Here is a 27,566-nt window from a genome sequence, read left to right on the forward strand (position 1 = left end):
GATTCGCCTCTATTGGCCAATGCACCAAATTGGATGCTTTGCATTCTCGGCCTGCTTCACTTGAGACACATGCTGTCTGGAGCCTGAATCACAGACTGCCTTTCCGCCCGTCTTTCCTTCTCTGATTCTTATTCATTTGACATCGCAGCCTCTTTTCTGTTCTTTTACTAATGCATGGTTAGATGCATTCATAGATATACTGATGGTAAATGTTACAGAATTAGAAAAAAAAACGCATTACACAATTGTAGACAGCAGGAATATGCTTCCATTTAATTAATGTCTTTAATTTAGTTCATGTTATTTGGTCTATAATAAGTAATTCTTGTATACAGTGCCTTTAGGATTTTACAGGTTCTTTTCTGAAAATGAAAGATTTTGCTGTGGCTTTTCCTAAAGTTTGCAACAATATTTGCAGCCTTATTGTGTGTTGATTTGCTGTTAAAAATTATACACAGACAAAACTCTTTATCATATTGCCTGATATATTGTCAGAATTTTTAGTCCCCGTTTGACTTTTTTTCTCTTTTTTTAAATATTTCCCAAATGATGTTTAACAGAGCGAGGAAATGTTCACAGTATGTCTGATAATATTTTGTCTTTTGGATAAAGTCTCATTGTTTTATTTCGGCTAGAATGAAAGCAGTTTTTAATTGTTTAAAAACCATTTAAAGGTCAAAATTATTAGCTCCTTTAAGCATTTTTTTTATTCTATTACCTACAGAACAAACCATTGTTATACAACAACTTGCCTGATTACCCTAACCTGCCTAGTTAACCTAATCAACCTAGTTAAACCTTTAAATGTTACTTTAAGCTGTGTAGTAGTATCTTGAAAAATATCTAGTAAAATATTATTTACTGTCATCATGGCAAAGGTAAAAAAAAATCAGTTATTAATAGAGATGAGTTATTAAAACTATTATGTTTAGAAATGTGCTGAAAAAATCTCCTCTCTGTTAAACAGAAATTGGGGGAAGAAATAAACAGGGGGGATAATAATTCAGGTTGAAGTCAGAATTATTAGCCCCTCTGTTTATTTACCCAGACATTGAGTTCTGTAACTTATAAAATAACACTTACAGTAATTAAATCATTACTTTAATAATTAAATAATTAATTTCAATATTTCACATGTAACCAAATAACAATTAAACGCATAAACACATATCAATAAAAAACTAAAACAAATGCAAAGTAATAAAGTAAGGTTAAAGTGCCCACAAGTTTGTTTTTCATAGCTTGCAGCTATTTGTCAACTTTAGAGCATGCCAACAATGCATGAACATAATGCAAACAAGAAACACCTCCATTTTTTTCAGGGTCTTTTAAAGTAATGTTTGTTGGGAAATGTTACTTTGTTTGATAGCTCATATTTAACATGTGGTGTCTTCTTCCTCTGGTTAAATGCCAAGTTACAGACTAGTGCAAAGGTGTATTCTGCCATCTATAATATTGTTGTGTGTAAAATGTAAAATCTTGGCTTAGCGAGGGTTGTTTGTGTCCACATAGCTTTAGTTTTAGGTGAACCTGTGTCATGATGATGTCATAGAAATTTGCGAAAAGTCTGTGGCATTTCAGAAAAAATGCAAGATCCACAAAAGTTTGCTCAATTCTGGTGAACAAAATTTTGTTAAATTCAGCAATCGCAAAATCCTGCAGGGACTTTATATTATAATATTATATATTAATGTATTTTTTATATATGGAAATAATAGAAATCATTTTAACAGCAGTTAAGCAATTGAAGCGTCATTGTGATGTTTTCAATTAGGGCTGCATATATTGGCGATATTGGAAAAATCTGGCATTACAATGTTTTGTTTTTCTGTGAATTTTTATATTGTTATATGAATGTAATTTCACCAGACCTGATTAGCTCTATTTGGAAAGAAATCATAGATTTAGATTGATTGGGGTTGATTTTTTTTTTCAGGGTGTGAATCATAAAAAATAATAAACAAGTTGCAAGAAAAAAATAGCAGTAGAGCAACGAAAAAAGTCAAATAAACAGTGCTTTATGGTTACGTTATTCAGGTACAGAAATTGCATAATGTAAAATGTAAAATAACACTGTACAGTGTTCACTGTATTTATTCAGTTAATTTATTCATCATTAAAATTACAAATGTACTTTTTGTGCCTGAATGCTTTAAACACTCTTGAAATGCCTTTAAAGCAAACTGGATTTCTGCAGGGCCGCAATTCTGCACAGTTTTGCTTCAACCCTAATCAAACACAGCTGATCCAAAGAATCTAGGCGTTTAAGAGCCTTCACATGCAAAATGGCTGAACAAGTTGTCATAATATTTTGTCATAATCCATTTTTCTCTACATTTTCCATTAGACTTTTGTTCTAAATCTGTTTAGAATTGGTACATTTCTCCCAGTTGAATCATGACTTAACGAAGGTGCATCTCAAAGGACATTCCTATGTTCACAATTCTACTTTTGTTTAGTTTTTTCTTTGTGCTTTACAGTGCTTTCTGTCCCTTCCTGTATCACAATAACATGATCTTTCAACAAATTATAGTACAAAGCCATAAAATTACCCATAGTTTACATTAGAACATCCCTCCAGATACGCTGTTATATTGACATGACTAAGATGTTTGACTGCCTTACCCATACACATTGACACAAGGACTTATTATTTTGATAGCACTGACACCTTCATTGATACAGAAATTTAGTTTTGAGAGATGAACTAAGGATTTTGAGCAAAAGACTGGCTTTTGCGGGTAATCCATGGTGTTTTGCTATTTGTACGTGTTGTTTTGAGAAATGTACTCACTGTTTTGCAAATTTAAATTCTGTTCTGAGAAATGTGACTGAGAAAAACGGTAATATGGTATTTATACGTGTCATTTTTTCTAGATTGTACAAATTGTACCTATTGTTTGTTTTATTGATTTTACCATCAATGTTTTTTATGTTCTTAAAGCAGGTTTGCTTTAGGTCAGTAACACAAAACTGCATAAAATAACTTAGTTAAAATAAGACTTAGTTAAATTTTTAATTTCATTATTTAATTCTTATTACTTAATCTTTATGCTTCCAACAAGATTAAAAATTATTTGTCAATGCAGCATAGTAAAATGTTGTTTTATTCCAATAACAACTTGTAACATACAGTATCATTGAAATTAACATCAAAATAATCTAGAGCATTTTTCCATGGCTGCATATGAATGTGATTATGAGTTTGTGATCTTCTGCAATCTTCAATATTTAATATAGATATATAATTGTATTTACTGTATGTAATGTTGTTTGTTTATTTTATATAGCTTTTTTGACCAAATAAGAACATGTAATCACCGGTTTTGTGTTCATACCTGATAAATGATGTTTCATTTTTTTCCCCTAAACACAACAGGGCTGTATCCTGTATCCAACAGCGTAATACAGCCAATGATGAAATCTATCTCAGCCAGTTTTTTTTAAATGTATATTGGTCAAAGTTTTCCATGGCTTAATATCAGCGGTTGTAAATTGGTGAGTGGTGTCAGAGGATGCAGGCGGTTGTAAATGGCTCATTGATTTTCAGGCAAGTTGGACTCGAGGGACGTATCTGTCTCTCTGCTCCAGCCTATCGGCTTCTTCATTAGTGAGGGTCTGTCGATAACGGCGTGTGCGTGCGTGTGTGTGTGTGTGTGAAGGTAGCCAGAGGCTCGTTGATGAGGGCAGGGCGAGAGCGATGGAGGCTCCACACACTCTGTTTGCTGCCGAGTCGCAGCTGCCTGAGCGCCTCTACATCCATATGCATCAAACACCTCTTGTGAAAATCACAGAGCAGATACGATTACGCTACATGACATTGAGAGCGTGGGAAATGAACTGTGCATGGCGCAGCTCCCGGGGAACTTTTGATATAATTAAATACCGTGGCTTGTGTGTCATTCATTTCATTTTTTTATTTATTTATTTATTTTTGGTTACATTTGATCTACATTTGTGTTTTCGTTATTTAACATTTGCCTGTTGGCATTTATTATTTAAGACATTTAATGGGATGGATGGATGGATGGATAGCCAGATGGATGGATGGATGGATGGAAGGATGGATAGCCAAATGCATGGATAGATCGATGGTTGGATGGATGGATGAATGAATAGATGGATGGATGGATGGATGGATGTAAAGAAGTAAACACAACTGGATGGATGGATGGATGAATGAACGGGTATGGGTGGATGGATGGATGGATGGAAGGATGGATAGCCAAATGCATGGATAGATCGATGGTTGGATGGATGGATGAATGAATAGATGGATGGATGGATGGATGGATGGATGTAAAGAAGTAAACACAACTGGATGGATGGATGGATGAATGAACGGGTATGGGTGGATGGATGGATGGATGGATGGAAGGATGGATAGCCAAATGCATGGATAGATCGATGGTTGGATGGATGGATGAATGAATAGATGGATGGATGGATGGATGGATGTAAAGAAGTAAACACAACTGGATGGATGGATGGATGAATGAACGGGTATGGGTGGATGGATGGATGGATGGATGGATGGATGTAAAGAAGTAAACACAACTGGATGGATGAATGGATGAATGTATAAACAGGGATGGATGAATAGACAAATAGATTGATGGATGGATGGATGGATGGATGTAAAGAAATAAACACAACTGAATGGATGGATGGATGAATGAACGGGTATGGGTGGATGGATGGATGTAGTAAAGAAGTAAACACAACTGTATGGATAGATGGATGAATGGATGGATAGACTGACAGACTTATAGATTGATAAATGGATGGATGGATAAATTGTCATATGGAGGGATAGATACATGTAAAGAATTACACACAACTCTGGATAGATGGATGGACAGCTAGATGGACGGATGGATGGATGGATAGAAAGACTTATGGATGGATAGATAAACATAATTATGGATGGATGGATAGATTTTCATATGGATGGATGGATGGATAGATAGACTTATAGACAGATATACTTATGGATGGATGGACGGAAGGACAGACAGACTTATGGATAGACTTATGTATGGATGGATGGATGGATAGATTGTTGGATATAGACAGACAGACAGACTTATGGATGAATGGATGGGTGGATGGAGGGTGGGTGAGTAGATTTATGGATGGGTGGATAAATGGATGGATGGATAGAGAGCCTTATAGATGGATGAATAAACAGAATTATGAATGAATAGATTGTCATATGGATGGATAGACTTATAGACAAAAAGACTTATGAATTATAGATAGATAGACAGAAAGACAGACATAAAGACTTATGGGTGGTGGGTGGGTTGGTAGATAGATAGATAGATAGATAGATAGATAGATAGATAGATAGATAGATAGATAGATAGATAGATATATAGATAGATAGATAGATAGATAGATAGATAGATAGATAGATAGAAAGATAGATAGATAGATAGATAGATAGATAGTCTTCTGTGGATTCTGAGAGTGTGTTTTATTAACACAGAATTGTGTGAATGCAGCATGAGGTGAAGTGTTACAATAGGATTATTCACGATTGTCGACAAGAGATTCTTTACAAAAAAAAATTGCAAATGAGATATTCAAATAACCTAGCAATCCAGAGACGACGGGTGATTATGGTGAGGGAAGTAAATGGAAAGGTGTCTTTAATAATGGTGGTTTTCCCTTGGGATTTTCAGGCTGACAACAATGCCACATTTCTGACTGGATACTGCTTTTCTTTTCCCCCAGAGGAGGTGAGAGGAACGATCCAATTACCTCCAAGACATTACATCTGCTTCCATTATTTAAGGGGCATAATCGTTAAACACGGCAGCCAACATGAGGTGGATGGTTGAATGTGTCGCCTGATTGGAGAAAACCACATGGCCTGTGATAGCAGACACAGCAAAAAGGCAATTTAGGTCAGGAAGCTCAGTACAATTTGGCAGAGCTGCCGTTCCCATTTTCAAGTGTATTCATTTTGTAAACTGTTTGACTCTGTTAAATCAAGCTATCATGCCTATTTAGGGGTGGTGTTTTACCTGCCTACTTTATAAAGAGAGTGTTACTCTAAATTATGATTCAGTTTTTTTAATACAGAATTGAAAATTTTATATCTATTTAAAAAAGGGATACAATGATTATAGATTTGGTTGTACAATTATAATCTGAGGAATAATCACGATTATTATGGATTCATTATTTTCAAAACACTACTAGTTTAGAAAAGCACGTAAAAACTCCTTATATTTTAAATTGTTATTTATTGCTGCTCAGCAACCAAATCATACAGCACAGACAATAATTCAAATAAACAATAGTCCATTTCTCTTTGGACTGAAAACTAAATGAGAAAAAGTTGTTGGCATCTAGACATAAGTTATAATTTTACACTGAAAATGAATTAATAAATTAATAATAAAAAAAGAATAAATAAAAAATGTATTTGTCTAATGTAAATCTAAGCTACATATTTGCTAAGTAATTCCCTTTTAAAGAGAACCAATGTAGTCAGATGCCGATGAACCTCTATCTGAAAGGCACTTTTGATCAACTATATTACAAAATTGTTTGGTATTTTCATTTTAAATTATTATTTAAAAAAAATTTTGGAGTAGAAATGTGTATATACATACAAATTATAAAGCTTATCGGTCAGTTCTTGTCACATGACTCGTGGCGCAGCATTCTAAAAAGTTGATGTTTAGGCACACATGCGTCACATTGCTCCCAATATATATACACAGATAGCATACCATGTGCCTATTTTTTTATATATATTTTTATATTTATTTATTCATTTATTTATTTATTTTAATTATCAGCATAATTAAGTACACCCCATTTTGGAAAAAAAAATATATTTATATCCATTTCTCAGTGAATTTAGGCAATGCGGTACATTTAAATAAAAAAAAAAACTGATTTATTAAACTGATATATTTATTAGAGTAATACTTTAATCTCCAAATATATTTAGAAATTGAAAGATAATACAATTAAATTAAAGCAAAATATTGCAAAAAAATAAAAAATAAAAATACAATATACAAAATTTCAACTAATTTTTACCTTCATAATTTTTACTCTTTTTTTTTTTTTTTTTTTTTTTTTTTTTTAACCAGTGTACTAGTTTTTGGATCGTTAATGTAAGTTATTTTGTTAGATAAACTCCAGATTTGGCTTTAGTACTGACTAATGTATATGCAAAAATATAATATTGTATAGAATCCTATTAAAAATATAAATTCAAAATATAGATCTGTGATGTGTATATGGTGTATTAATACACACATTTATTTTATTTAAACCAAGCAACTAAAATACATTTTAATATGCATTTAAAGATATAAAAACATTGAAAAAACATTAAACAAAAACCTAAACAAAAGCTGATTTAAACTAATAATAATAAAACAAACAAAAATATCTTGCACATTTATGTGTTAATCAAAATACAGAATGCGTTAGCTGTTATTTTCCCTTGTCGTTGTTGTTTATTTGATCTTCTTTTATCATACTGAGCTTTTTTATTGCAAATAATTGCACTCAAATGTGATTTCCAAAACGTCTGCCTGGCCATGGCAACATTCCATATTAGCAAGGAGGTTTGACGCTGCAGTCCATCACCACAGGGCAGAGGACATCTTCATCTGTGAATAGACGCGCACATCAGATCTTGAATCATTTATGAAGCTCACCACTGCCCAGGAGAGCAGCACCAAACAGGATTTATGAGCGACTGCCGTAACTCAATGACGACGCTCAGCCAAAGTCTCCCATTAGAAAGCAATATACCTCCGGCCTTGCTTAGTTTATAGCCTGTGTCGCTGCGCAGTCTGTCTGCGTCTTTGTCCTGGAATAATGGACCGACTGTGCTGTAAGGTCACCACAGTGCTTTCAGGTGATGGGAAGGGGAATTTTAGATCCCGAGTAGTGTTTGATATATGTATCGATATTGAAATCTTTTAAATTATACAGTTCAGTGGTTCAGTGGTTGACACTGTCGCCTCACTGCAAGACGGTCGCTGGTTCGAGTCCCGGCTGGGTCAGTTGCCATATCTGTGTGGAGTTTGCATGTTCTCCCCATGTTTGCGTGGGTTTTTTCCAGGTGCTCCGGTTTCCCCCACTGTCCAAAGACATGTGCTATAGGTGAATTGGATGAACTTAATTTGCCGTAGTGTATGAGTGCATGTGTAATTTAGTGTGTATTGGTGTTTTCCAGTACTGGGTTGCAGCTGGAAGGGAATCAGTTCATTTCGACCTCTAAAACACTAAAGACTAAAAACATATTGTTGAAATGTCATTAAGAAACATTGTGGCCAATCAAACTCTGCTGGAGTGTGCATATTGATCAAGTATGAAACTTCCGAGCCTGTATTTTGTTCCAGTTGGCCTGTTTTGCACTCACTGACTTTTCATGAGAAGGAATGTGGTTTCAGGTTCACAGTGTGCCATATTTTTTATGTACTGAATTTATTATTCTCTCACCGGCCACTTTATTAGGTACACCTTACTAGTACCGGGTAGACCCCCTTTTTGCCTTCTTAACTGCCTTTATGCTTTTTGGCATAGATTCAACAAGGTACTGGAAATATTCCTCAGAGATTTTGGTCCATATTGACATGATAGCATCACACGATTGCTGCAGATTTGTCGGCTGCACATCTATGATGCGAATCTCCCGTTCCACCACATCTCAAAGGTACTCTGTTGGATTGAGTGTCTGCTGACTGTGGAGGCCATTTGAGTACATTTGAGTACAGTGAACTCATTGTTATGTTCAAGAAACCAGTCTGAGAATGTCTTAGTAATCGACACTCATCAGACCAATCTTCTGTTGTCCAATTTTGGTGAGCCTGTGCGAATTGTAGCCTCAGTTTCCTGTTCTTAGCTGACAGGAGTGGCACCTGGTGTGGTTTTCTGCTGCTGTAGCCCATCTAAGGTTGGACGTGTTGTTCATTCAGAGATGCTCTTCTGCATACCTCGGTTGTAACGAGTGATTATTTGAGTTACTGTTGCCTTTATATCAGCTGGAACCAGTCTGGCCATTCTTCTCTGACCTCTGGCATCAACAAGGCATTTGCACCCACAGAACTGCCACTCACTTAATATTTTCTCTTTTTCAGACCATTCTCTGTAAACCCTACAGATGGTTGTGCGTGAAAATCCCAGTGGATCAGCAGTTTCTGAAATTCTCCGACCAGTCCGTCTGGCACCAACAACCATGCCATGTTCAAAGTCACTTGAATCACCTTTCTTCCCCATTCTGAAGATAATTTTGAACTGCAGCAGTTCGTCCTGACCATGTCTACATGCCTAAATGCATTGAGTTTCTACCATATGATTGGCAGATTAGAAATTTGCGTTAACAAGCAGCTAGACAGGTGTACCTAATAAAGTGGCCGGTGAGTGTATATCTAGCTATATTCAGATTTTTAGTCTACAGCACTTTGAATGCTCAGTCAGTGTTTGTGTACCTCTAGTGTGCAATTGCAGTTTTCTTGCCCTTTAAGGTCAAAAATGCCAAAGATTTTAACTCAACAAATGAAGAAATAAATTTTTTTCCCGTCCCTTTCTTAATCTGGGGTCGCCACAGCGAAATGAACCGCCAACTTATTCAGCAATGGAAACACCCATACACTCTCATTCACATTCATACACTACACACTATTTAGCATACCCAATTCACTTATAACGCATGTCTTTGGACTTGTGGGCGAAACTGGAACACTCGGAGGAAACCCACATGAACATGGGGAGAACATGCAAACTCCACACCGAAATGCCAGCTGACCCAGCCAAGGCTCGAACCAGCGACCTTCTTATTGTAAGGCGAGAGCACTGCTCCATAATAAAATGAATATTTGCTCATTGATATTGAAATTATATCAAGTATCAATGATTTTAAATAGCAAAAGTTAGGAATAGATGTATCATGACAGTCCTAATTCTGAACATCTTATCTAAATAAGCACGAGGGAAAAGCATGGTGTTTGCTTCTGGTTTTTGGGATACTTTCGGAATAAATGAGGCTGCCAGTTGCGCTGGGTGTTTGTGCAGCAGGTAGCTCTGCTTTCTGCAAGCAAATGAGAGGCTTAATGTGAGTTGCAAAAAACAAAAAAAGAGAAGAATGTGCGCGCGTGAGCTCAGGCCTCTGAGTGTCATTTGTTGTTTTGTCATGCGTTTTCATGGCTAGAATAATCCAGGATTGATGGGAGTGATATTAAAGCAGCGGTGAGTTTGTTGTCTCTCTCTCAGCACTCATTCGGAGATGCATTTGTTTCACCTTTATGCAATGCTGTGGTTTACATTTCTGTCAAAATCCCTTTATTCCGAACGGCCAAGACCTGAGGTAGTCGTCTCTGGTTTAGCAAGAAGAAAGATCAGCTTTAATCGCAGAGGGAAAACAGGCTTGAAAGGCGTCTTTGGCTTGTTTATTCCCAGTTGTTACAGTGTTTTCAGAGTGCTAAAATAAAGCATAGCTATTTTTATTCCTTTCCCACTTGGTAAAGTTTGAATGGAGAATTTTAACTGGCACAATAGTGATAAAATATTGTGATTTAATCAGTACATTCACCATGTGTTAGTTCTACAGCAGTGTTTTTATTTATATATTTTGTTCGTATTTTATACTTATTTTGTTATTTTAGCATTTATACGTAATTCTAAAATGCATTGATTTCATAATTTTCATGCACAATATTAGGTTTTATTATTAGTTTACTTGAGGGTGCTTTATCACATGTAAATCGATTCAGTTGTTCCGGAACAGGGATTAAAATTGTTACATTGTTGCTCTTTGTTCTTGGTGCGGTTCCCTTTCACACGGCAAAGTTTCTAAATGGACCAAAATAACCAAAACAAGTCATGTGTGAGTAAACTCTCTTCACATCGGTCAGAGTTTTACGGTTTATTTTGCAGAGTCCCGCTCAGCTGTCGGTGGGTGGTGGTTTGGTGGTGTTTGACATGGTGCATGCGACGTGTCTGAAGAGCGAGGAGGGATGTGGTTGGGAGGGGTGAGAAGGATGCGCATTTGAGGACTGGGAAGGAGACACGCTATTACTGGGACATTATCACTCATTTGCGGACATCCGAGAGTCTCTGTGCATTTGCGGGAGACTCCCAAAAGTTCCGGGAGACTTGGGATGTCCTACTCATAATTCTCTCTTCATAAAGCCAATTGCCTATTACATATCCATAAAACACTGTGATATAGCCGGGTTCAGATTGTATCACTTTCTCACTACAATCGATCCGCTCCAGAGTTCGTTTCAATCGAGCCGAGACCACCTCATTCAGGCGATCTCAGAACGATTGTTTTGGCGCGGGTCCGAGCACGATTGCTGGATTCACATATGCCAAACGAACCGCGCTAACTGGGCAAACGAGACAGGTTCCGAAACAAAAATCTAGATGTGAAAGCACCCTAAGTTTGGTACTTTGACCTTTATCATTTAGTTGACAAATCAACATTTATATTGTTTGTCATAGTTTTAATTTTTGCATTTTTTTATTGTTTTATTTAACGTTTAGCATTGTTTCAAGAATTTCTTAAATGTTATGCTGACCTTATTCTTTAATGCAGTAGTGCGCTTGTTTTTGTGATTTTTTTAGAACTCCCAATTCAGTTTCCTATGGGAGAAATAACCAGGAATAATAATTAGAAGAAAACTGTGAAAATACTTACTCTACAAACAAGTGTTTGCATGACTATACAGACAAAGTAGAATAATATAATACGTAAATGTCATTTTGCAATGTCAAAGAGCAGATTTTAATGTCTAGAAATAAATGGTAGTGAATGAGATTCAAATGGCTGTGCCTGCTTGTACGGGAATAATAAGTTGAATATCAGCTGTTACCATCAGGAAAAAGACTCAAGAAAAGGCCCTTTTTGAAAATACCAGTAAATACGTTCCGGCTATTTTCTGGAAAGAGAAGTTGTAACATTACTGGTTTGCCGGATTGCTGCGCTATGTGCACGCAGAAGGAAGATTGCCGGAAAGAACACGTTCACATATACAACACGCTGACATAAGACGTCTACATTAGCCAATCATAATACTCCGACGCATCCACGTCTGCGCGATTTATGAGAATAAAAGCCGGTGAATTTTTTTTTCAGACACGTTTATCTCCTAAATGTAAGTCAGAAAACATTTCTATGTTCATTCTTAATGCCAACTGTGCAAAAATATTAATAGAATATTTATGATAAGCCGTTGTTTGTTTACCTTTAAGCTCTGACGCGTGTGCACGTAAAGCAGACGGTGAGCGCCAGCACGCACACACATATTATGTACATCTCGACATGCGAAAGTGTTTTTCTTAATGTTTTTCATCAAATTTGTTCACAATACCTCTCCCTCCACAGAGTATGTAATGTAGTAAAATGTTAACAAATACAAGTGCAGCCGTTTAGAGCTCATTTCTGGTTAATGATGTCAGAATTTACCACTATTTTCGAATGGATGTGTGAATGCTCTTTACCAGAAAAAAATCTGTAACGCCCCTGCCTGTGTGAACAGCATTTTTTGTCATTCCGGAAATTTTCCACATATTTACTGGTATCATTGTGTGCGTAAAAGGCGCTAATGTGTAAAACCAATAGATTGAAGCTTTCACTTATTCTTACCTCAATAAATCTGTGGAACTCTACCAAGAACAATGCACGTGTATTACATTAGTACCTGACTGTGTTTGGTGCTTTATGTATTTCCTATTTTTTTTATTCATATATGGTCGTTATTTGTAAACAATGTATGTTCTTATTTGTTTTGATTGTTTTGCATATTTTATTGTCCGCTTAGAGCAACGTTGTAGCACCTTTTTGCCCAAGACAAATTTCTTCTCACACACAGTGAAAATTACCTGAATCTGTTAAACATCATTTGGCAAATGTTTAAAAAATAAAAAAATAAAATCAAAGGTCAAAGGGGAGCTAATAATTCTGACTTCAACTGTATGTAATTATAATTTTTGCATGCACGTTTTTAATCATGTACTGTATATTGATTGCATCTCTAATTTGCATATGTGCCTATTTGTGAAAGAAAGCAAAACAGAACAAAAGCAGAGAAAATGTATTTATATTACAATTACATTTCAGAAAAAAAAAACATTGAACAAAACTTGCTTCGACACTAAGGTGTATTGAGGTTGGATGTATTTTGCTATATGGTTCCTTAGACATTCAGTGTGGTTGTTAAGTGGTTACTTACTGGCTCTAGTTAAAAAAGCTAATGCTTGTGTTTTGGATTTTTTTTTTCCTCTCAAGATATGACTCGCTCCCTCCTTCAGTGCAAGTCGGGGATTTTTCACCTCTTTTATCATTTTCCAATTGGAAATCAAAGCCAGCTTAATAGCACACCTCTGCTTAACAAGCCACATGATTTCTGTCATATAAAAGTTTATTTCTGCGTACATGCTTTGTTTATTTTAACTTATTTCTACCACATGGGAATATTATATTCATGCATTGTTTGAGATCCACTAGATATTCCAGGCACTTCTTGACACTTACCCGTCCATAATTAAATGTTCTTTTTTTATCTTTCTCATCACTCTCTTGCTCTCTCTTCAGCCTGGTGAGATTAAAGTGAAGTAAAGGTATTGATGGACCTCCTGTGAGTTTATTGACTTCACTGTGGTTACTGTAATCAGCTTGATGAATTGGAAGGGAGTGAACTCGTGAGGATGAACAAGCAGACGGGGCTGTAGTTTATTACTGGATCTGTCATTTCTAGACACACCTCCACACAAAGGTTGTGATTTACCGGACACATAACTATGTGTAATACTTTGCCACTAGAGCCATTGTCATGAACATTTGGGCTTTTATATTGAATTGAGACCAACTAGAAAATAAAAAATACAGTTTAGCCAAACAACTTGGGCTTATTGGAGATATGTGGCCATGGCTACATTTTTTGGGAACCTGAAAAATACATAACCAGCATTACATCTTCTTGCAGTTTTTGTTTTCCCATTAGACTCCGCAGGGGAAAAGCAGCTGGGATGGATGAGATTCACCCTGTGTATCTTAGGTCACTGGATATTGTGCTGTCTTGGCTGACACGTCTCTACAATGTCGCATGGAGGTCGGGGACAGTACCTCTGGACTGGGCAACTGGGGTGGTGGTTCCCATTTTTAAGAAAGGGGACCAGAGAGTGTGCTCCAACTATAGGGGGATCATACTTCTCAGCCTCCCTGGGAAAGTCTATGTCAGGTCACTGGACAGGAGGATCCGGTCGATGGTTGAACCTGGATCCAGGAGGAACAATGCAGTTTTTTTTCTTCCGGGCTGTGGTACACTGGACCAGCTCTATACCCTCACCAGGGTACTCGAGGGTTAATGGGAGTATGCTCAACCGGTCCACATGGGTTTTGTGGACTTGAAGAAGGCCACTGTTCATGTTCCTCGTGTCATTCTGTGGAGGGTGCTTGGGGATTATGGGGTCAGGGGTTTGTTAAGGGCTGAGTAGGAGTTTGGAACTTGGAACTTGTTTCCAGTGCATGCTGTCCCTTGTCACCAATTCTCTTCATTTTTTTATGGACAGAATTTCAAAGCGCTGCCTTGAGCTGGAGGGGGGGTCCAGTTTGGGGATCTCAGGATTTCATCTCTGTTATTTGCAGACGATGTTGTTCTGTTGGGTTCCTCGAACATGGACTTTCAGCATGCACTAGGGCGGTTTGCTACCGAGTGTGACGCGGCTGGGATGAGAATCAGCCCCTCCAAGTCCGAGAATATGGTGCTCCACCGGAAAAAGGTGGTTTGCCATCTCCAGGTTGGAAGAACGTCCTTACCCCAGGTGGAGAAGTTCAAGTATCTTGGGGTTTTGTTTACGAGTGAGGGAAGGATGGACCACGGCATTGACAGGCAGATCGGTGCAGTGGCAGCAGTAGTTCAGGAGTAGCAGGACCGAAAGGACAAGATCTCGGATGCAAGCAGCCGAAATGAGTTTCCTTCGCAGGGTGGCAGGGCGCATCCCGATAGACAGGGTGAGGAGCTCTGTCACCCGGGAGGAGCTCAGAGTAGAGCCACTGCTCCTCCACATTGAGAGAAGTCAGCTGAGGTGGCTTGGGCATCTGTTTTGGATGCCTCCAGGACGCCTACCTAGGGAGGTGTTCCAGGCATGTCCCACTGGGAGAAGACCTCGGTGAAGGCCCAGGACACACTGAATGAGCTATGTATCCTGGCTGGCCTGGGAATGCCTCGGGATCCCCCATGTACAATTTATGACCATCTCAAATATGTTTCTGGGCCACGTTTGCTCATTGTATGTACGGTTTACGTGTCCTTCTTATGTGTATCCATGAAAAGTCGGGGCTTGTTATGAGGTGCAATGTAAGATTTAAATCAAACTTTGCTTGTCAATACATGCATAAAAATATGTGCATATACCCCAATACTATTGGATGTCCTAAACAATATCTAAATCTTGTATATAAACTTGATGCATGCATACATCCACATACACTCGGTTATACAAATAAACTCGATCCTTGCATATATATACCCACAACCACACATGCACATACATAAAATCATTGCATGTATAAATGGCCAAATAGCACAAACTTACAAAAAATATTCACAAGCCTGTCTATGCCATTAATGTAAATATGCTAGTGATTTCAGATGTGGATGTGCATGAACTTCCCATTGTAAAAGGAAGACGTGGTTTTATTTCAGTGTGAAAGTCGTTAATATGTATAAATCAAGCGGCAACATTCTGCTCTCCCTTGTGAAGCTAATACGGAAGTAACTGAAACTGCAGTTCATTAAAATTCTGCTTGGCTTGGCTCCAAAATTGAGCACATTTCTAATGACCCAATGTTAAACTGGCCAAATTTACAGAAGAAAAAAGGTGATTACAGCCTGGTACAAAAAAAGGATTTTGGTGCATATAGCTAATATTATCCTTCATGACATCTGTAAGGGGGGTTATTTATTTATTTATTTATTTATTTCATACATAAATCATTTGTTTTGTTTATATTAAGTTATATTACCGAAACCCTATGCCACCAGTATGTACTGCTTGCACAAGTATGTCATTTTTTGTTTTGTTTGTTTCTAAGTCACACAGTGGCTCAGTGGTTAGCACTGTCGCCTCACAGTAAGAAGTTTGCTGGTTCAAGTCCCGGCTGGGTCAGTTAGCATTTCTCTGTGGAGTTTGCATGCTCTCCCTGTGTTTTTGCATGGGTGCTCCAATTTTCCTCACAGTTCAAAGACATGCAGGTATAGGTGAATTAAATAAACTATTTTGGCTTTAGTGTATGTGTGTGAATGAGATGTATGGATGTTTCCCGGTACTGAGACCCGGTATATCCGCTGTGTAAAACATATGCTTGACAAGTTGGCAGTTCTTTCCACTAGGGGAACCCCCTGATGAATAAACAGACTAAGCCGAAGGAAATGAATGAATGAATGTTTCTTAATGAGAAAAGTGATGCATGAAACAACAACAGCACTACTGAAGACAACAATAATGTATGCATGCATATATGTATGTATTTCATTTAGCACGTTTATTGTGTATGGCCATACACACAAAGTGCTTTACAGTCTTGAGGGTGGACTCCACCACCAGTGTGCAGCATCCACTTGGATGATGCGACAGCAGCCACAGGAGAATGACGCCAGTGCGCTCACAACACACCCGCTACTGATAGAGTGGATTGGGATGCCATCATGGGTAAGGGCCGATGAAGGGAATTTGGCCTGGGCACTGGGGTTACATCCCTACTCTTTACAAGAAGTGCCATAGGATTTTTTTTAACCACCACAGAGAGTCCGTACCTCAGTTTTAACATCTCATCCAAAAGATGGCACTCACTGATAGTATAGTGTCTTCTTCACTTTACTGGGGCATTAGGACTGCATTAAACTGCAGGTTGAGCACCCCCTGCTGGCCTCACTAACATCACTTCCAACAGCAACCTAGCTTTCCCATGTGGTCTCCCATCCAGATACTGACCAGACTCAGCCCTGCTTAACTTCAGTGAGTAACCGGTCTTTGGCTGTAGGGTGATATAACCATAAACTTGAAGAATTGACAAGCGCACAAGTGAAGAAAAATGTTTTGTGTTTATTAGCCTATATATTGGCTCCAAAATATTATGATTTATCAATTACCGGTAGTAGCTAAAGAGTAATATTTCTGCATGTTATGCGATGAATGACAGCACGTGTGATTCTCTCATCTATTTTGGATGCAATATCTGTTTTGGACCCATTAAACTGAGCAAAAATGATAGCAAATGACATTTAAAATGTTATTAAAAATCGTTTTTTTTTTCTCATTTTTACCCCCTCCTTTATTAATGTCAATTGTAAATAGCATTTGCATGTTAGCAGTGGTAATGGGTATCTCCTGTGGTTTTTGCACTCATTACATTTCCTGGATGTCATCTTACGGGAATGTCTTCTTGCTGAGTGGCTACAGAAATTAGAGTTCATGTCAGTTCAACTCCCCAACCTCTGCCTGCCTACCAGGAATATCTGAATGAACGGAACCCTCACCTTCTGTCTTTCATTATCCCTATTGTACGTAATTGATTATTCTTTATAATGAGCGGTAGAAATACTTGAGTCTTAGTTTCCATTATGAACCCCCACAAACCTTTACTCTTGGAGGACCTCTAATGACCGCAGGCCACTAATGAGTCTCTCCTGGAAATGGTTGTTATGGCAGCAGGAAGCCGTCGATTGGCGTGTGGATCTTTATCGACTTGTTGCCACACTCGCAGTGGGTTATAATTGTAGTCCGTTTGTACGAGGATGAGTGACTTGCTGTTTTGCATTTCTCTGATTTTGCTGCCATATTTTAGGAGTAAGGTTAGTCTGAACGTGTACTCGCACATCTTCTGCATAACAAGCGCCGGGCGCATGTGTAAATGTGTACGTGCCGGAGTGTGAAACAGTGTATTTTTAGTTTCTCCCAGACTGTGCAGAGGAGGTGCAGAGACTGCTGGATCTCAGCCCAGACTTCCAGCTCTGGAGAGTCTAATAATGTGTGCGAATGCCCGTCTGTTTATAAAGAACAGCATCTATAGTGTCTGGATAGAAAGCTTGATGTGAATGTTTTTTTTTGTTGTTGTTTTTTTCTGATGAGGGCTGCCATTGTTGTACATGTTTTTGATGAAGCTGTGCTGACTGATGTGAGTTGCATTCGAATTTGCGATCGTTAGCTTCTGCAACCCACCTTGCTGGCCCACATTGGGCCGTCTTATAAAATTACACAACTTTTTGGGGTTCAAAAGTGGGTCAATGCACAATTATACGAAGTTCTGGAGGAAGGTTTGGATTTCAGAGCAGTGATGGCTTTATTGAGCTAGGGTAGTCACCCGCTCGCGTGCTTCTGAACACATAACCCCTATTCTCTTTCACTTGCATTGGTTTCCTGTACAATTTTTATCGTGTACAATGTAAAATTCTTCTATTAACTTACAGTACAAAGCTCTTCACAACCTTGCACCCGATTACCTCTCTGATCTTCTTCACTGGTACTCTCCTCGGCGCTCACTGTGATCTTCTGCAGCTGAACTGTTATCAGTTCCAAATTTTTAGAGGAAATCATTTGGTGGCAGGGCTTTTGGCTGCATAGCACCACAGTTACGGAATTCCCTGCCGTTAGATATTCGTCAGGTGGACTCTATCTCCATTTTTAAATCTCAGGTTCAAACCTTTCTGTTCAGGGTTGCTTTTAATGTTTCTCTAGTTTAATATTATGTTTATTATTCTTCTATCTTGTTTTTTTTTAATGTGCCTTTGACAAATTGTAAGGTGTTCTTAAGTGGTTTGAAAGGTGCCTATATAGGAATAATGTATTATTATTATTATTATTATTATTATTATTATTATTATTATTATTATTATTATTATTATTATTATTATTATATTGACTTTACACTTTTTCCCATTCAAAGCTAAACGAGTTACGCGTCTTGTGTATTCTATAGTCTTTGGTTGGACATCATTAAAATATTGCTATGTAGGCAATTTTGTGACACCACATTTGACAGTTGCTTCTGTCATAATGTAAAAAATGTAGATAAAAAGTTACAAATAAATCTCAAAAATGCTAGTTTACCCTCTACTTAGAGTGATATTTTATCTCTTAAGTTATACATCGACATTTTAGGTTATTCGTGGTCATGTATAGCTGACTATAGTGGTAGAATTCATTCTGTTGTAAAAAAATCTCAACATACAGTATATTCCGAAAAACTATATGTGTCAGAGAGCGAGAACTCAGTCTTTGTTCTGGAAATGTCACACCATGTTACAGTAGCGTTTCCTTCAGGGAAGAATCTCCGTCTCCGTGTGTAGGTGTGTGAGAGTGTGTGCGCGAGGGTTGAGCTGCCGAGAGCTCCGGGTGACAGAACAAAGACCTGAATGTTCCCTTCTATTTTCTTCTGTTCTGCCCTTTTCTTAAACAGAACCCGCCATCCTGTCAGACCTCTTGCCCACATATATTTTTGGTGCTACCTTAGGGTTGCCAGAACAGTATTGTCTTGTCTATTTGGCTAGTGGGATTTCAGATGATGCATTGAGTGGTGGAACAGCAAATCTAACCTCTTATAAATTAGTTTCTGTTATGCATTTTATTTGATTAATCCAATGTTTGAGGATATCTGTGTGATATTTTAGTCTTAGAGCTGCCCTTGAGTCAATCGTCCTTCAGCAGTGACAATCATATTGAACTGACTCATGCCTGAACTGAATAGAAATACACCTCTGTTATGCTGCCTGCTTGATACAGTATAATGAATATGTTCTACAGTGGTGAAATCTGACTTATATTATACACCTGCTCAACCTTGAAAAGTTGCTTTAAAACAAACTGCATTATATAAAGTGATAAAGAAATCAAGGTGACATGACTTGATGTATCAGTCTATTAATTGAGCCTTTGTCTAATGTACTAAACAATAAATAAATAAGTCTTAAAATTACCAATCCAGTATACCCAGATATCATCATTACTATTGCTGACTATGCCAGAAATGTTGTCCATATGCAGATGAGGCAAACGTATTAAATAACAAATCATAGAAACCGTTGTTTTTTGGTATTTATTCAGTATTGTACAAATAGCTGTAGGGTAACATGATGGAGCAAAATGTGTATATGCTAGAGGTGTAAATTGAAGTTATGGAGACAAATGTCAAAACTATGTTGTCGACAAGATGGCGTACATCAGTTATTAACATCTACGCCTACTCCACATCTAAGCTAAGTTATTAGTCTATACCTACCACAACCCTAAACCCAACCATTACAGTTATTAACATCGATCCATCACATTTATTAACGTCTAAACCTTCCCCAACCCTAAACCCAACCATCACAGTTATTACCGTCTATACCTACCACAACCTAAACCCAACCATCACAGTTATTAACTTCTATACCTACCACAACCCTAAACCCAACCATCAGTGTTATTAACGTCTAAACCTTTCCCAAACCAAAACCCAACCATCACAGTTGTTACCGTCTATACCTACCACAACCCTAAACCCAACCATTACTGTTATTAACGTCGATACCAACCCCAAACCTAAACCCAACCATTACATTTATTACCGTCTAAACCTTCCCCAAACCTAAACCCAACCATCACAGTTATTACCGTCTATACCTACCAAACCTAAACCCAACCATTACAGTTATTAACTTCTATACCTACCACAACCCTAAACCCAACAATCAGTGTTATTAATGTCTAAACCTTCCTCAAACCTAAACCCAACCATCACAGTTAATAATGTCTACACATACCCCAACCCTTAACCCAACCATTATATTTATTAACATCTAAACCTTTCCCAAACATAAACCCAACCATCACAGTTATTAATGTCTACACCTTCCCCAACCCTAAACCCAACCATCATAGTTATTAACGTCTATACATACCACAACCTAAACCTAATCATTACAGTTATTAACGTCGATACCTACCCCAAACCTAAACCCAACCATCACATTTATTAACGTCTAAACCTTCCCTAAACCTAAACCCAACCATCACAGTTATTACCATCTACACCCATCCCAACCATTACAGTTATTAACTTCTATACCTACCATAACCCTAAACCCAACCATCACAGTTATTAACGTCTAAACCTTCCCCAAACCTTAACCAACCATCACAGTTATTAACGTCTAAACCTTCCCCAAACCTTAACCAACCATCACAGTTATTAAAGTCTAAACCTTCCCTAACCCTAAACCCAACCATCACTGTTATTAATGTCTACACCTTCCCCAACCCTAAACCCAACCATCATAGTTATTAACGTCTATACATACCACAACCTAAATCTAACCATTACAGTTATTAACGTCGATACCTACCCCAAACCTAAACCCAACCATCACATTTATTAACGTCTAAACCTTCCCTAAACCTAAACCCAACCATCACAGTTATTACCATCTACACCCATCCCAACCATTACAGTTATTAACTTCTATACCTACCATAACCCTAAACCCAACCATCACAGTTATTAACGTCTAAACCTTCCCCAAACCTTAACCAACCATCACAGTTATTAAAGTCTAAACCTTCCCTAACCCTAAACCCAACCATCACTGTTATTAATGTCTACACCTTCCCCAACCCTAAACCCAACCATCATAGTTATTAAAGTCTATACATACCACAACCTAAACCTAACCATTACAGTTATTAACGTCGATACCTACCCCAAACCTAAACCCAACCATCACATTTATTAACGTCTAAACCTTCCCTAAACCTAAACCCAACCATCACAGTTATTACCATCTACACCCATCCCAACCATTACAGTTATTAACTTCTATACCTACCATAACCCTAAACCCAACCATCACAGTTATTAACGTCTAAACCTTCCCCAAACCTTAACCAACCATCACAGTTATTAAAGTCTAAACCTTCCCTAACCCTAAACCCAACCATCACAGTTATTAAAGTCTAAACCTTCCCTAACCCTAAACCCAACCATCACTGTTATTAATGTCTACACCTTCCCCAACCCTAAACCCAACCATCATAGTTATTAACGTCTATACATACCACAACCTAAACCTAACCATTACAGTTATTAACGTCGAAACCTACCCCAAACCTAAACCCAACCATCACATTTATTAACATCTAAACCTTCCCTAAACCTAGACCCAACCATCACAGTTATTACCGTCTACACCTTCCCCAACCCTAAACCCATCCATCGCAGTTATTAACGTCTACACCTTCCCCAAACCTTAACCCAACCATCACAGTTATTAACGTCTAAACCTTACCCAACCCTAAACCTTACCATCACAGTTATTAACGGAGGCTTTCATACTTGAGGCGCTCACCATTGTACTGTTATTTGCAACCACAGAGGCCAACGCTGACTAGGCTAAATGAATGAATATAATAATATATCAAATGAATTGATTGTAGATAAATTTGGAGAAACCTCATGAAAACATTTGGTTAAATTGTTCTCTGTTAAGTATTTCCGCCATCTTGCCAACAACATCTCTTTGTGAAATCTACACCTCTAACTTACTACAAGTTACACACCTTCATAGTACGCCCCTGTCTTGCAGTCCGCAGACAGATACACTTGGAAAACTGCAGTCAATGGTATATTTAAAGTCACCATGAAACAGAAGTTAAGATTGTTCTTTTTTTCTCCCTATTTTGACATACATCTGGTTCTGAAATAAAAAATAAAAAAAGTAGGGTAGTGCATGATTTTGTATTTTGGGAACTAATTGGATTATTAGAAGATCAGCATTGATAACAAAATGAAGGAGGAAAGCAGGACAGAAACAAGACACATCGCGATAGCCCCTCCTGAAAGGCATTCCATGTGACCATGTAATCATTTCGAGGAGGCAGGGAAGGTTATGGTATTTGATAAAAGATTTAGAAAGCAAATTAATTTTTACAAAACAATGAAGTGCACAGATACATCATTTATAACAAATGCTACTATATAAATCCAGATATCTCATTATATGACTTTCCTTGATCACTGATATTTTAATGAATGTGTAACTAATTATATGATTTCTTTGTTGTTGTTTTCATAGACTTTGGCAACCGCAGCAGAGAATTTCCAAATGGAGCATCAATGGAAAGATGAATTTGCAGTAAGTACTTCTGCGACACGTGCATGCTGAAAGTTTACAAAGGGCTAGACATGTATATTATATTACATCCTATCAGATTTTCTTTCACAGCCAGTTGGCTTTACATGTTATCCACTTACTGTCAAGTTACAGGAGTGAGAAACACATTTAACGGTGTATAGGGGTGAATTAAATCATGCATAATTTTGCGTGTGTTTGGGTTAAAATTATCCAGTTTCTGGTCACAATATTTTGGTATATGGCTTATTTTCAAGGTACAGTTTGTGGGGTTTACGCTAAATTATGCACTGCTTTTTATTTATTGGCAACCTTTACTACTGTGTGATGCATATACAACAGAGTTTTAGCAAACACTATACTGAAGCTAAGCACGGCTGAGCCTGGTCAGTACCTGGATTGGAGACCACATGGGAAAACTAGGTTGCTGTTGGAAGTGGTGTTAGTGAGGCCAGCTGGAGCGCACATCCTGCGGTCTGTTTGAATCCTAATGCCCCAGTAAAGTAAAAGGGAGACTATATTGTCTCAAGGTCCTGACTCTCTGTGGTCATTAAAAATCACATGGCACTTCTCGTAACGAGTATAGGTACTCTTTTGTTGTGTTTTCTATGAAAAAAAAAAAAACTAATATAACAGAATTAACAACTTTATTATTCCATTTTTATTGTAAAATTAAACGAAACCAATAATTGAACAACATATATATATTTATTCTCAGTTTTTAACTGTTCTTTTGGAGAAAAATCAACATCTTTCTTGGTTAATTGTGCTCCCTGCAGTTGAAAATACCCTTTTTGAGTTGCAAAATGCAGTAAAATGAGATAATGTTTAGGATTTTTCGTAACACATTCACACAAATGAGTTAACATTGTTTTGGGAGTTAACAGTGTGTTTTTTGGGGCATATTGCAATGTAAAAATAATTCTTAATAAGCATAGTTTATTATTAGGCTATTCATCATAGGCTATATTTGTAAATACAGCTGAAGTAAAAGCATTTTAATGTTTGAGAGTTATTTGGGCTACTGCATAAAATTCTGTTTTCATTCTAACAGAATGTGTGTGTTTATTTAACTATTAATATATTAATTTGGGTGATTGACTGCTAGCATAACGATGTGGATTATGTAAAGTTACTGTTAGTAGCTAGGCAGTAAAAACTTTGCATTGCAGTTAATGCACTTTTGAAAGATACTTTCACTTAGCCAGATTACTTGCATTTCCGCTTATACTAGAAAACACAAGGCGTTGTGTGCAAATGGTTCACTCCGCAAGTTTACGAGCTGTGTAAGCTCCGTTGAGTGCACACGCACAGCCTAGAACTGCAAAGACTTTTATATTATACGTGCTCGCCAGAAACACGAGCATTTCTCATGTGAGATTGCCAAATGTGGAGACGAATATCAAATATCACAAATTTGAAGAAGTTGTTCAGTTAAATTATACTACTGTAAGTAATGTTTATTCAGCAATAATTTTCCAGTACCGATAGCAGAACCGTTAACGTCAGAGCTTATAGATACTTCTGTCTTTTATAGTGTAGCACCGATACAGATCAAGTACAGAGTTTCGGTACCCATCCCTAAACCCTGATGTTCTGGCCAAATTCCCTCCATTGGCCTTCTATCATGGCCTCTCAGTCATCCCTATCCACATAATTGGCTCTATCACTGTCTCTCCACTCCACCTATAGCTGGTGTGTGGGGAGCACACTGGCGGTGTTGTCCTGTGGCTGTTGTCACATCATGCAAGTGGATGCTTCCATAATGGTGGTGGTATGGAGAGACCCACCACTTTTTGATTGTGAAGCACTTTGGGTGTACGGTCAAATATGGTCTATATAAATACACATTTCACATGTGTGAACCTATGTGATGCAAATAACAAATTTGTATTTTTTCATCTATTGTAATTAAATCTACTCTACCATGCATTACACATTTATTGGATATTGTTTACATGATATACATTCTTGCCACTCGGGTAGAATATAAATGCACAGATCTCAGTACACTTTTGCTATTCTTAAATTGACACATTGAAAAACATATTTCAACACAAAAACAATGACAACCAAGGATGTCTGTTTAGTGTGTGTCTGGCTGTTTTTATGGTGTAGACTTGTTTTCAAGAGGGCTTCATGATGCAACTGTTTATCAGTATGCTGCCAGCACACTAATTAAAATACTGACCCTAAAAATATGAAAGATAAACTACCTAACCTTCCTAATGACACGGTTGAATAAAACAGCGGCTGAACAGATTACCTGCTCTCTGACCTATCTCTTAAACATTACAAGATGTGTTCTTAGCCAGATTGAATATTAACATTGCATTCTGAGGTGAAAACGCAATGCAAAATAGCACAATGTTCTCTTACCAGTCTAGATTGTACCACAGACTTGTTCATGGGGCGGTTTTGCAGCTATCAGAGCAGACACTAAAGCTGCAGCTCTCCATATTGTTTTCTTTTGTCACCTTTTGCATTCTAATGTAAATAGCATGAGCTTATTGTGCAATATCAGATCAAAATATCAGAAAAAGCCTGTACCTACATTCAGCCAAGGACCCTCTCCTCCCAAAGAAATGGAAAGACATTGATGACTTGCTGGATCACAGGAATAAAATCTGAAGTATTATGCATATTTCTTATTAGATCATTCCAAACGAAGACCACCAGAAGGAGATGCTTTTAAAGTACCTAATACCTCAATTTTATTGCACTGCTAAATGATTTGGTGTGCCTGTTCATTCACTTAAATTAAATCAAGATTCATTCAATTAAATCCTAACATGATAACAAATAAATCGACTAATGCACAGGTTTATAATAATACATTGTATCATGTCTGAAGAGTTGTCCACTCTGGACGTGCGTATGTGTTTATTTAAGGGATGTTTTGCAGCCTAATGGGTCTAATTTTACTTCCCACACTCCCCGCAGATGTCTGGAGATTTGATTTCACCAGATACACATTCTGCATTACTCCTGTGGATTTATTTATTTTTTAACTGTAGAGGCATAGAGTACATCCGCGCACACACACACCATATGCTGCGAATGCCTAAAAATGCCACTTTGGTTTAACATCAGCAAATTTGTCATGACCACTTGCTGTACATCCTTGCACGATCAAGCTTTCTTTAGCTTCCCCTGATGTGTTTCACACTTGCCACAGAGCAAATGCATCACAGTTCAGATTTGAGGAGCATGTGTTGTGAGCGGGCTTGGCTCACTGTAGTGATGCTGGTCGCTGTATGATCTGCATGACGGATGGGTTTTTCTGAGGACACATCACAGGCATACTAGACAAGTTTAGGCTGTAAACCAAAGGGTCGCAAGTTTCAACCCCATATTAGGTGTTACATAAATTAGAACTACTGTAGTGTACTTCACTACAGTTAAACGTATGTTTCAGTCTAATGTAGGGTGTTTTGAAATACGAATTCTAGTTTACATTTTGAAAATAGCTAAAATAAATCATTAATATTAAAATTAATATTTAGATGAAATAAATATTAAACATATGTAAATATAATTATTTAAATGAAATATTTAAATAAATATCATTAAATACAATTTTAAAAGTAAGTAAATAAATAAATAAGATGTGGCACTAAAGGTAGTGCCTTTCGCCTCACAGCAAGAAGGTCGCTGGTTTAAGGCTTTTGCTGGGTCAGTTGGCGTTTCTGTGTGGAGTTTGCAAGTTCTTCCTGCATTTGCGTGGGTTTCCTCTGGGTGCTCCAGTTTCCCCCACAGTCTAAAGACATGTGGTACAGGTGAGCTGGCTCGGCTGAAGCTAAATTGTCTGTAGTGTATGAGTGTGAATAAGTGTGTATGGATGTTTCCCAGAGCATCTGCAGTGTAAAACATGTGCTGGATAAGTTGGCAGTTCATTCCACTCTGGCAACCCCAGATTGGTGACGGGATTGGTGAAGCAGAAAAGAATGAATGAATGAATGAATGAATAAATAAATAAATAAGAAACTTTATTTCCGAGCCCTGTATTAATGATAAAAAAGTTGCTATTGTGTTAAACAGTGTATTAAAGATGAATGGGCTCTCTCCAATGAAATGCAAGATAATTTTGTGCAAATTGTTATTTACTTTCCCCTCAAATTACATATTTACAGATTACATATTACTTAGAGTTTTGTCTTGTTTCTAGTCCATATTTTAAAAATAAATAAATCTGAAATCAACCAGTATTTTTTAAACAAGAAGACATATTTTATTTTCAGAAAGTAAGTAAAAAATTGTGAGTTTTGCTTTAAAATAAACAGTACAAGAATTTGTAGATTTTTGGACCATAAACAAGACAAAAGCTCTAATTAACCAAAGTATTTTTTATAGAGTACATTTTAATGGTTTAAATATCTCTAATCAACTAAAATGGAAAGAAGCTCATAATTTATT

The 27,566-nt window shown here is 37.4% G+C and overlaps 1 protein-coding gene across 9 annotated transcripts in view; it reads left to right on the forward strand.

Annotated features, from left to right (window-relative positions):
* LOC101882457 (voltage-dependent calcium channel subunit alpha-2/delta-1) overlaps nucleotides 1-27,566 on the forward strand; it is a 229,543-nt gene that overhangs the window by 55,939 nt on the left and 146,038 nt on the right. For all 9 annotated transcript variants that reach the window (XM_073930291.1, XM_073930290.1, XM_073930287.1 and 6 more), the window contains one exon: nucleotides 23,094-23,153. In XM_073930291.1, coding sequence (XP_073786392.1) covers nucleotides 23,094-23,153 — 60 coding nt within the window. The remainder of the gene's footprint in view (nucleotides 1-23,093; nucleotides 23,154-27,566) is intronic.

This window comes from Danio rerio, chromosome 18, assembly GCF_049306965.1.
Source record: "Danio rerio strain Tuebingen ecotype United States chromosome 18, GRCz12tu, whole genome shotgun sequence".
NCBI classification, from domain to species: domain Eukaryota; kingdom Metazoa; phylum Chordata; class Actinopteri; order Cypriniformes; family Danionidae; genus Danio; species Danio rerio.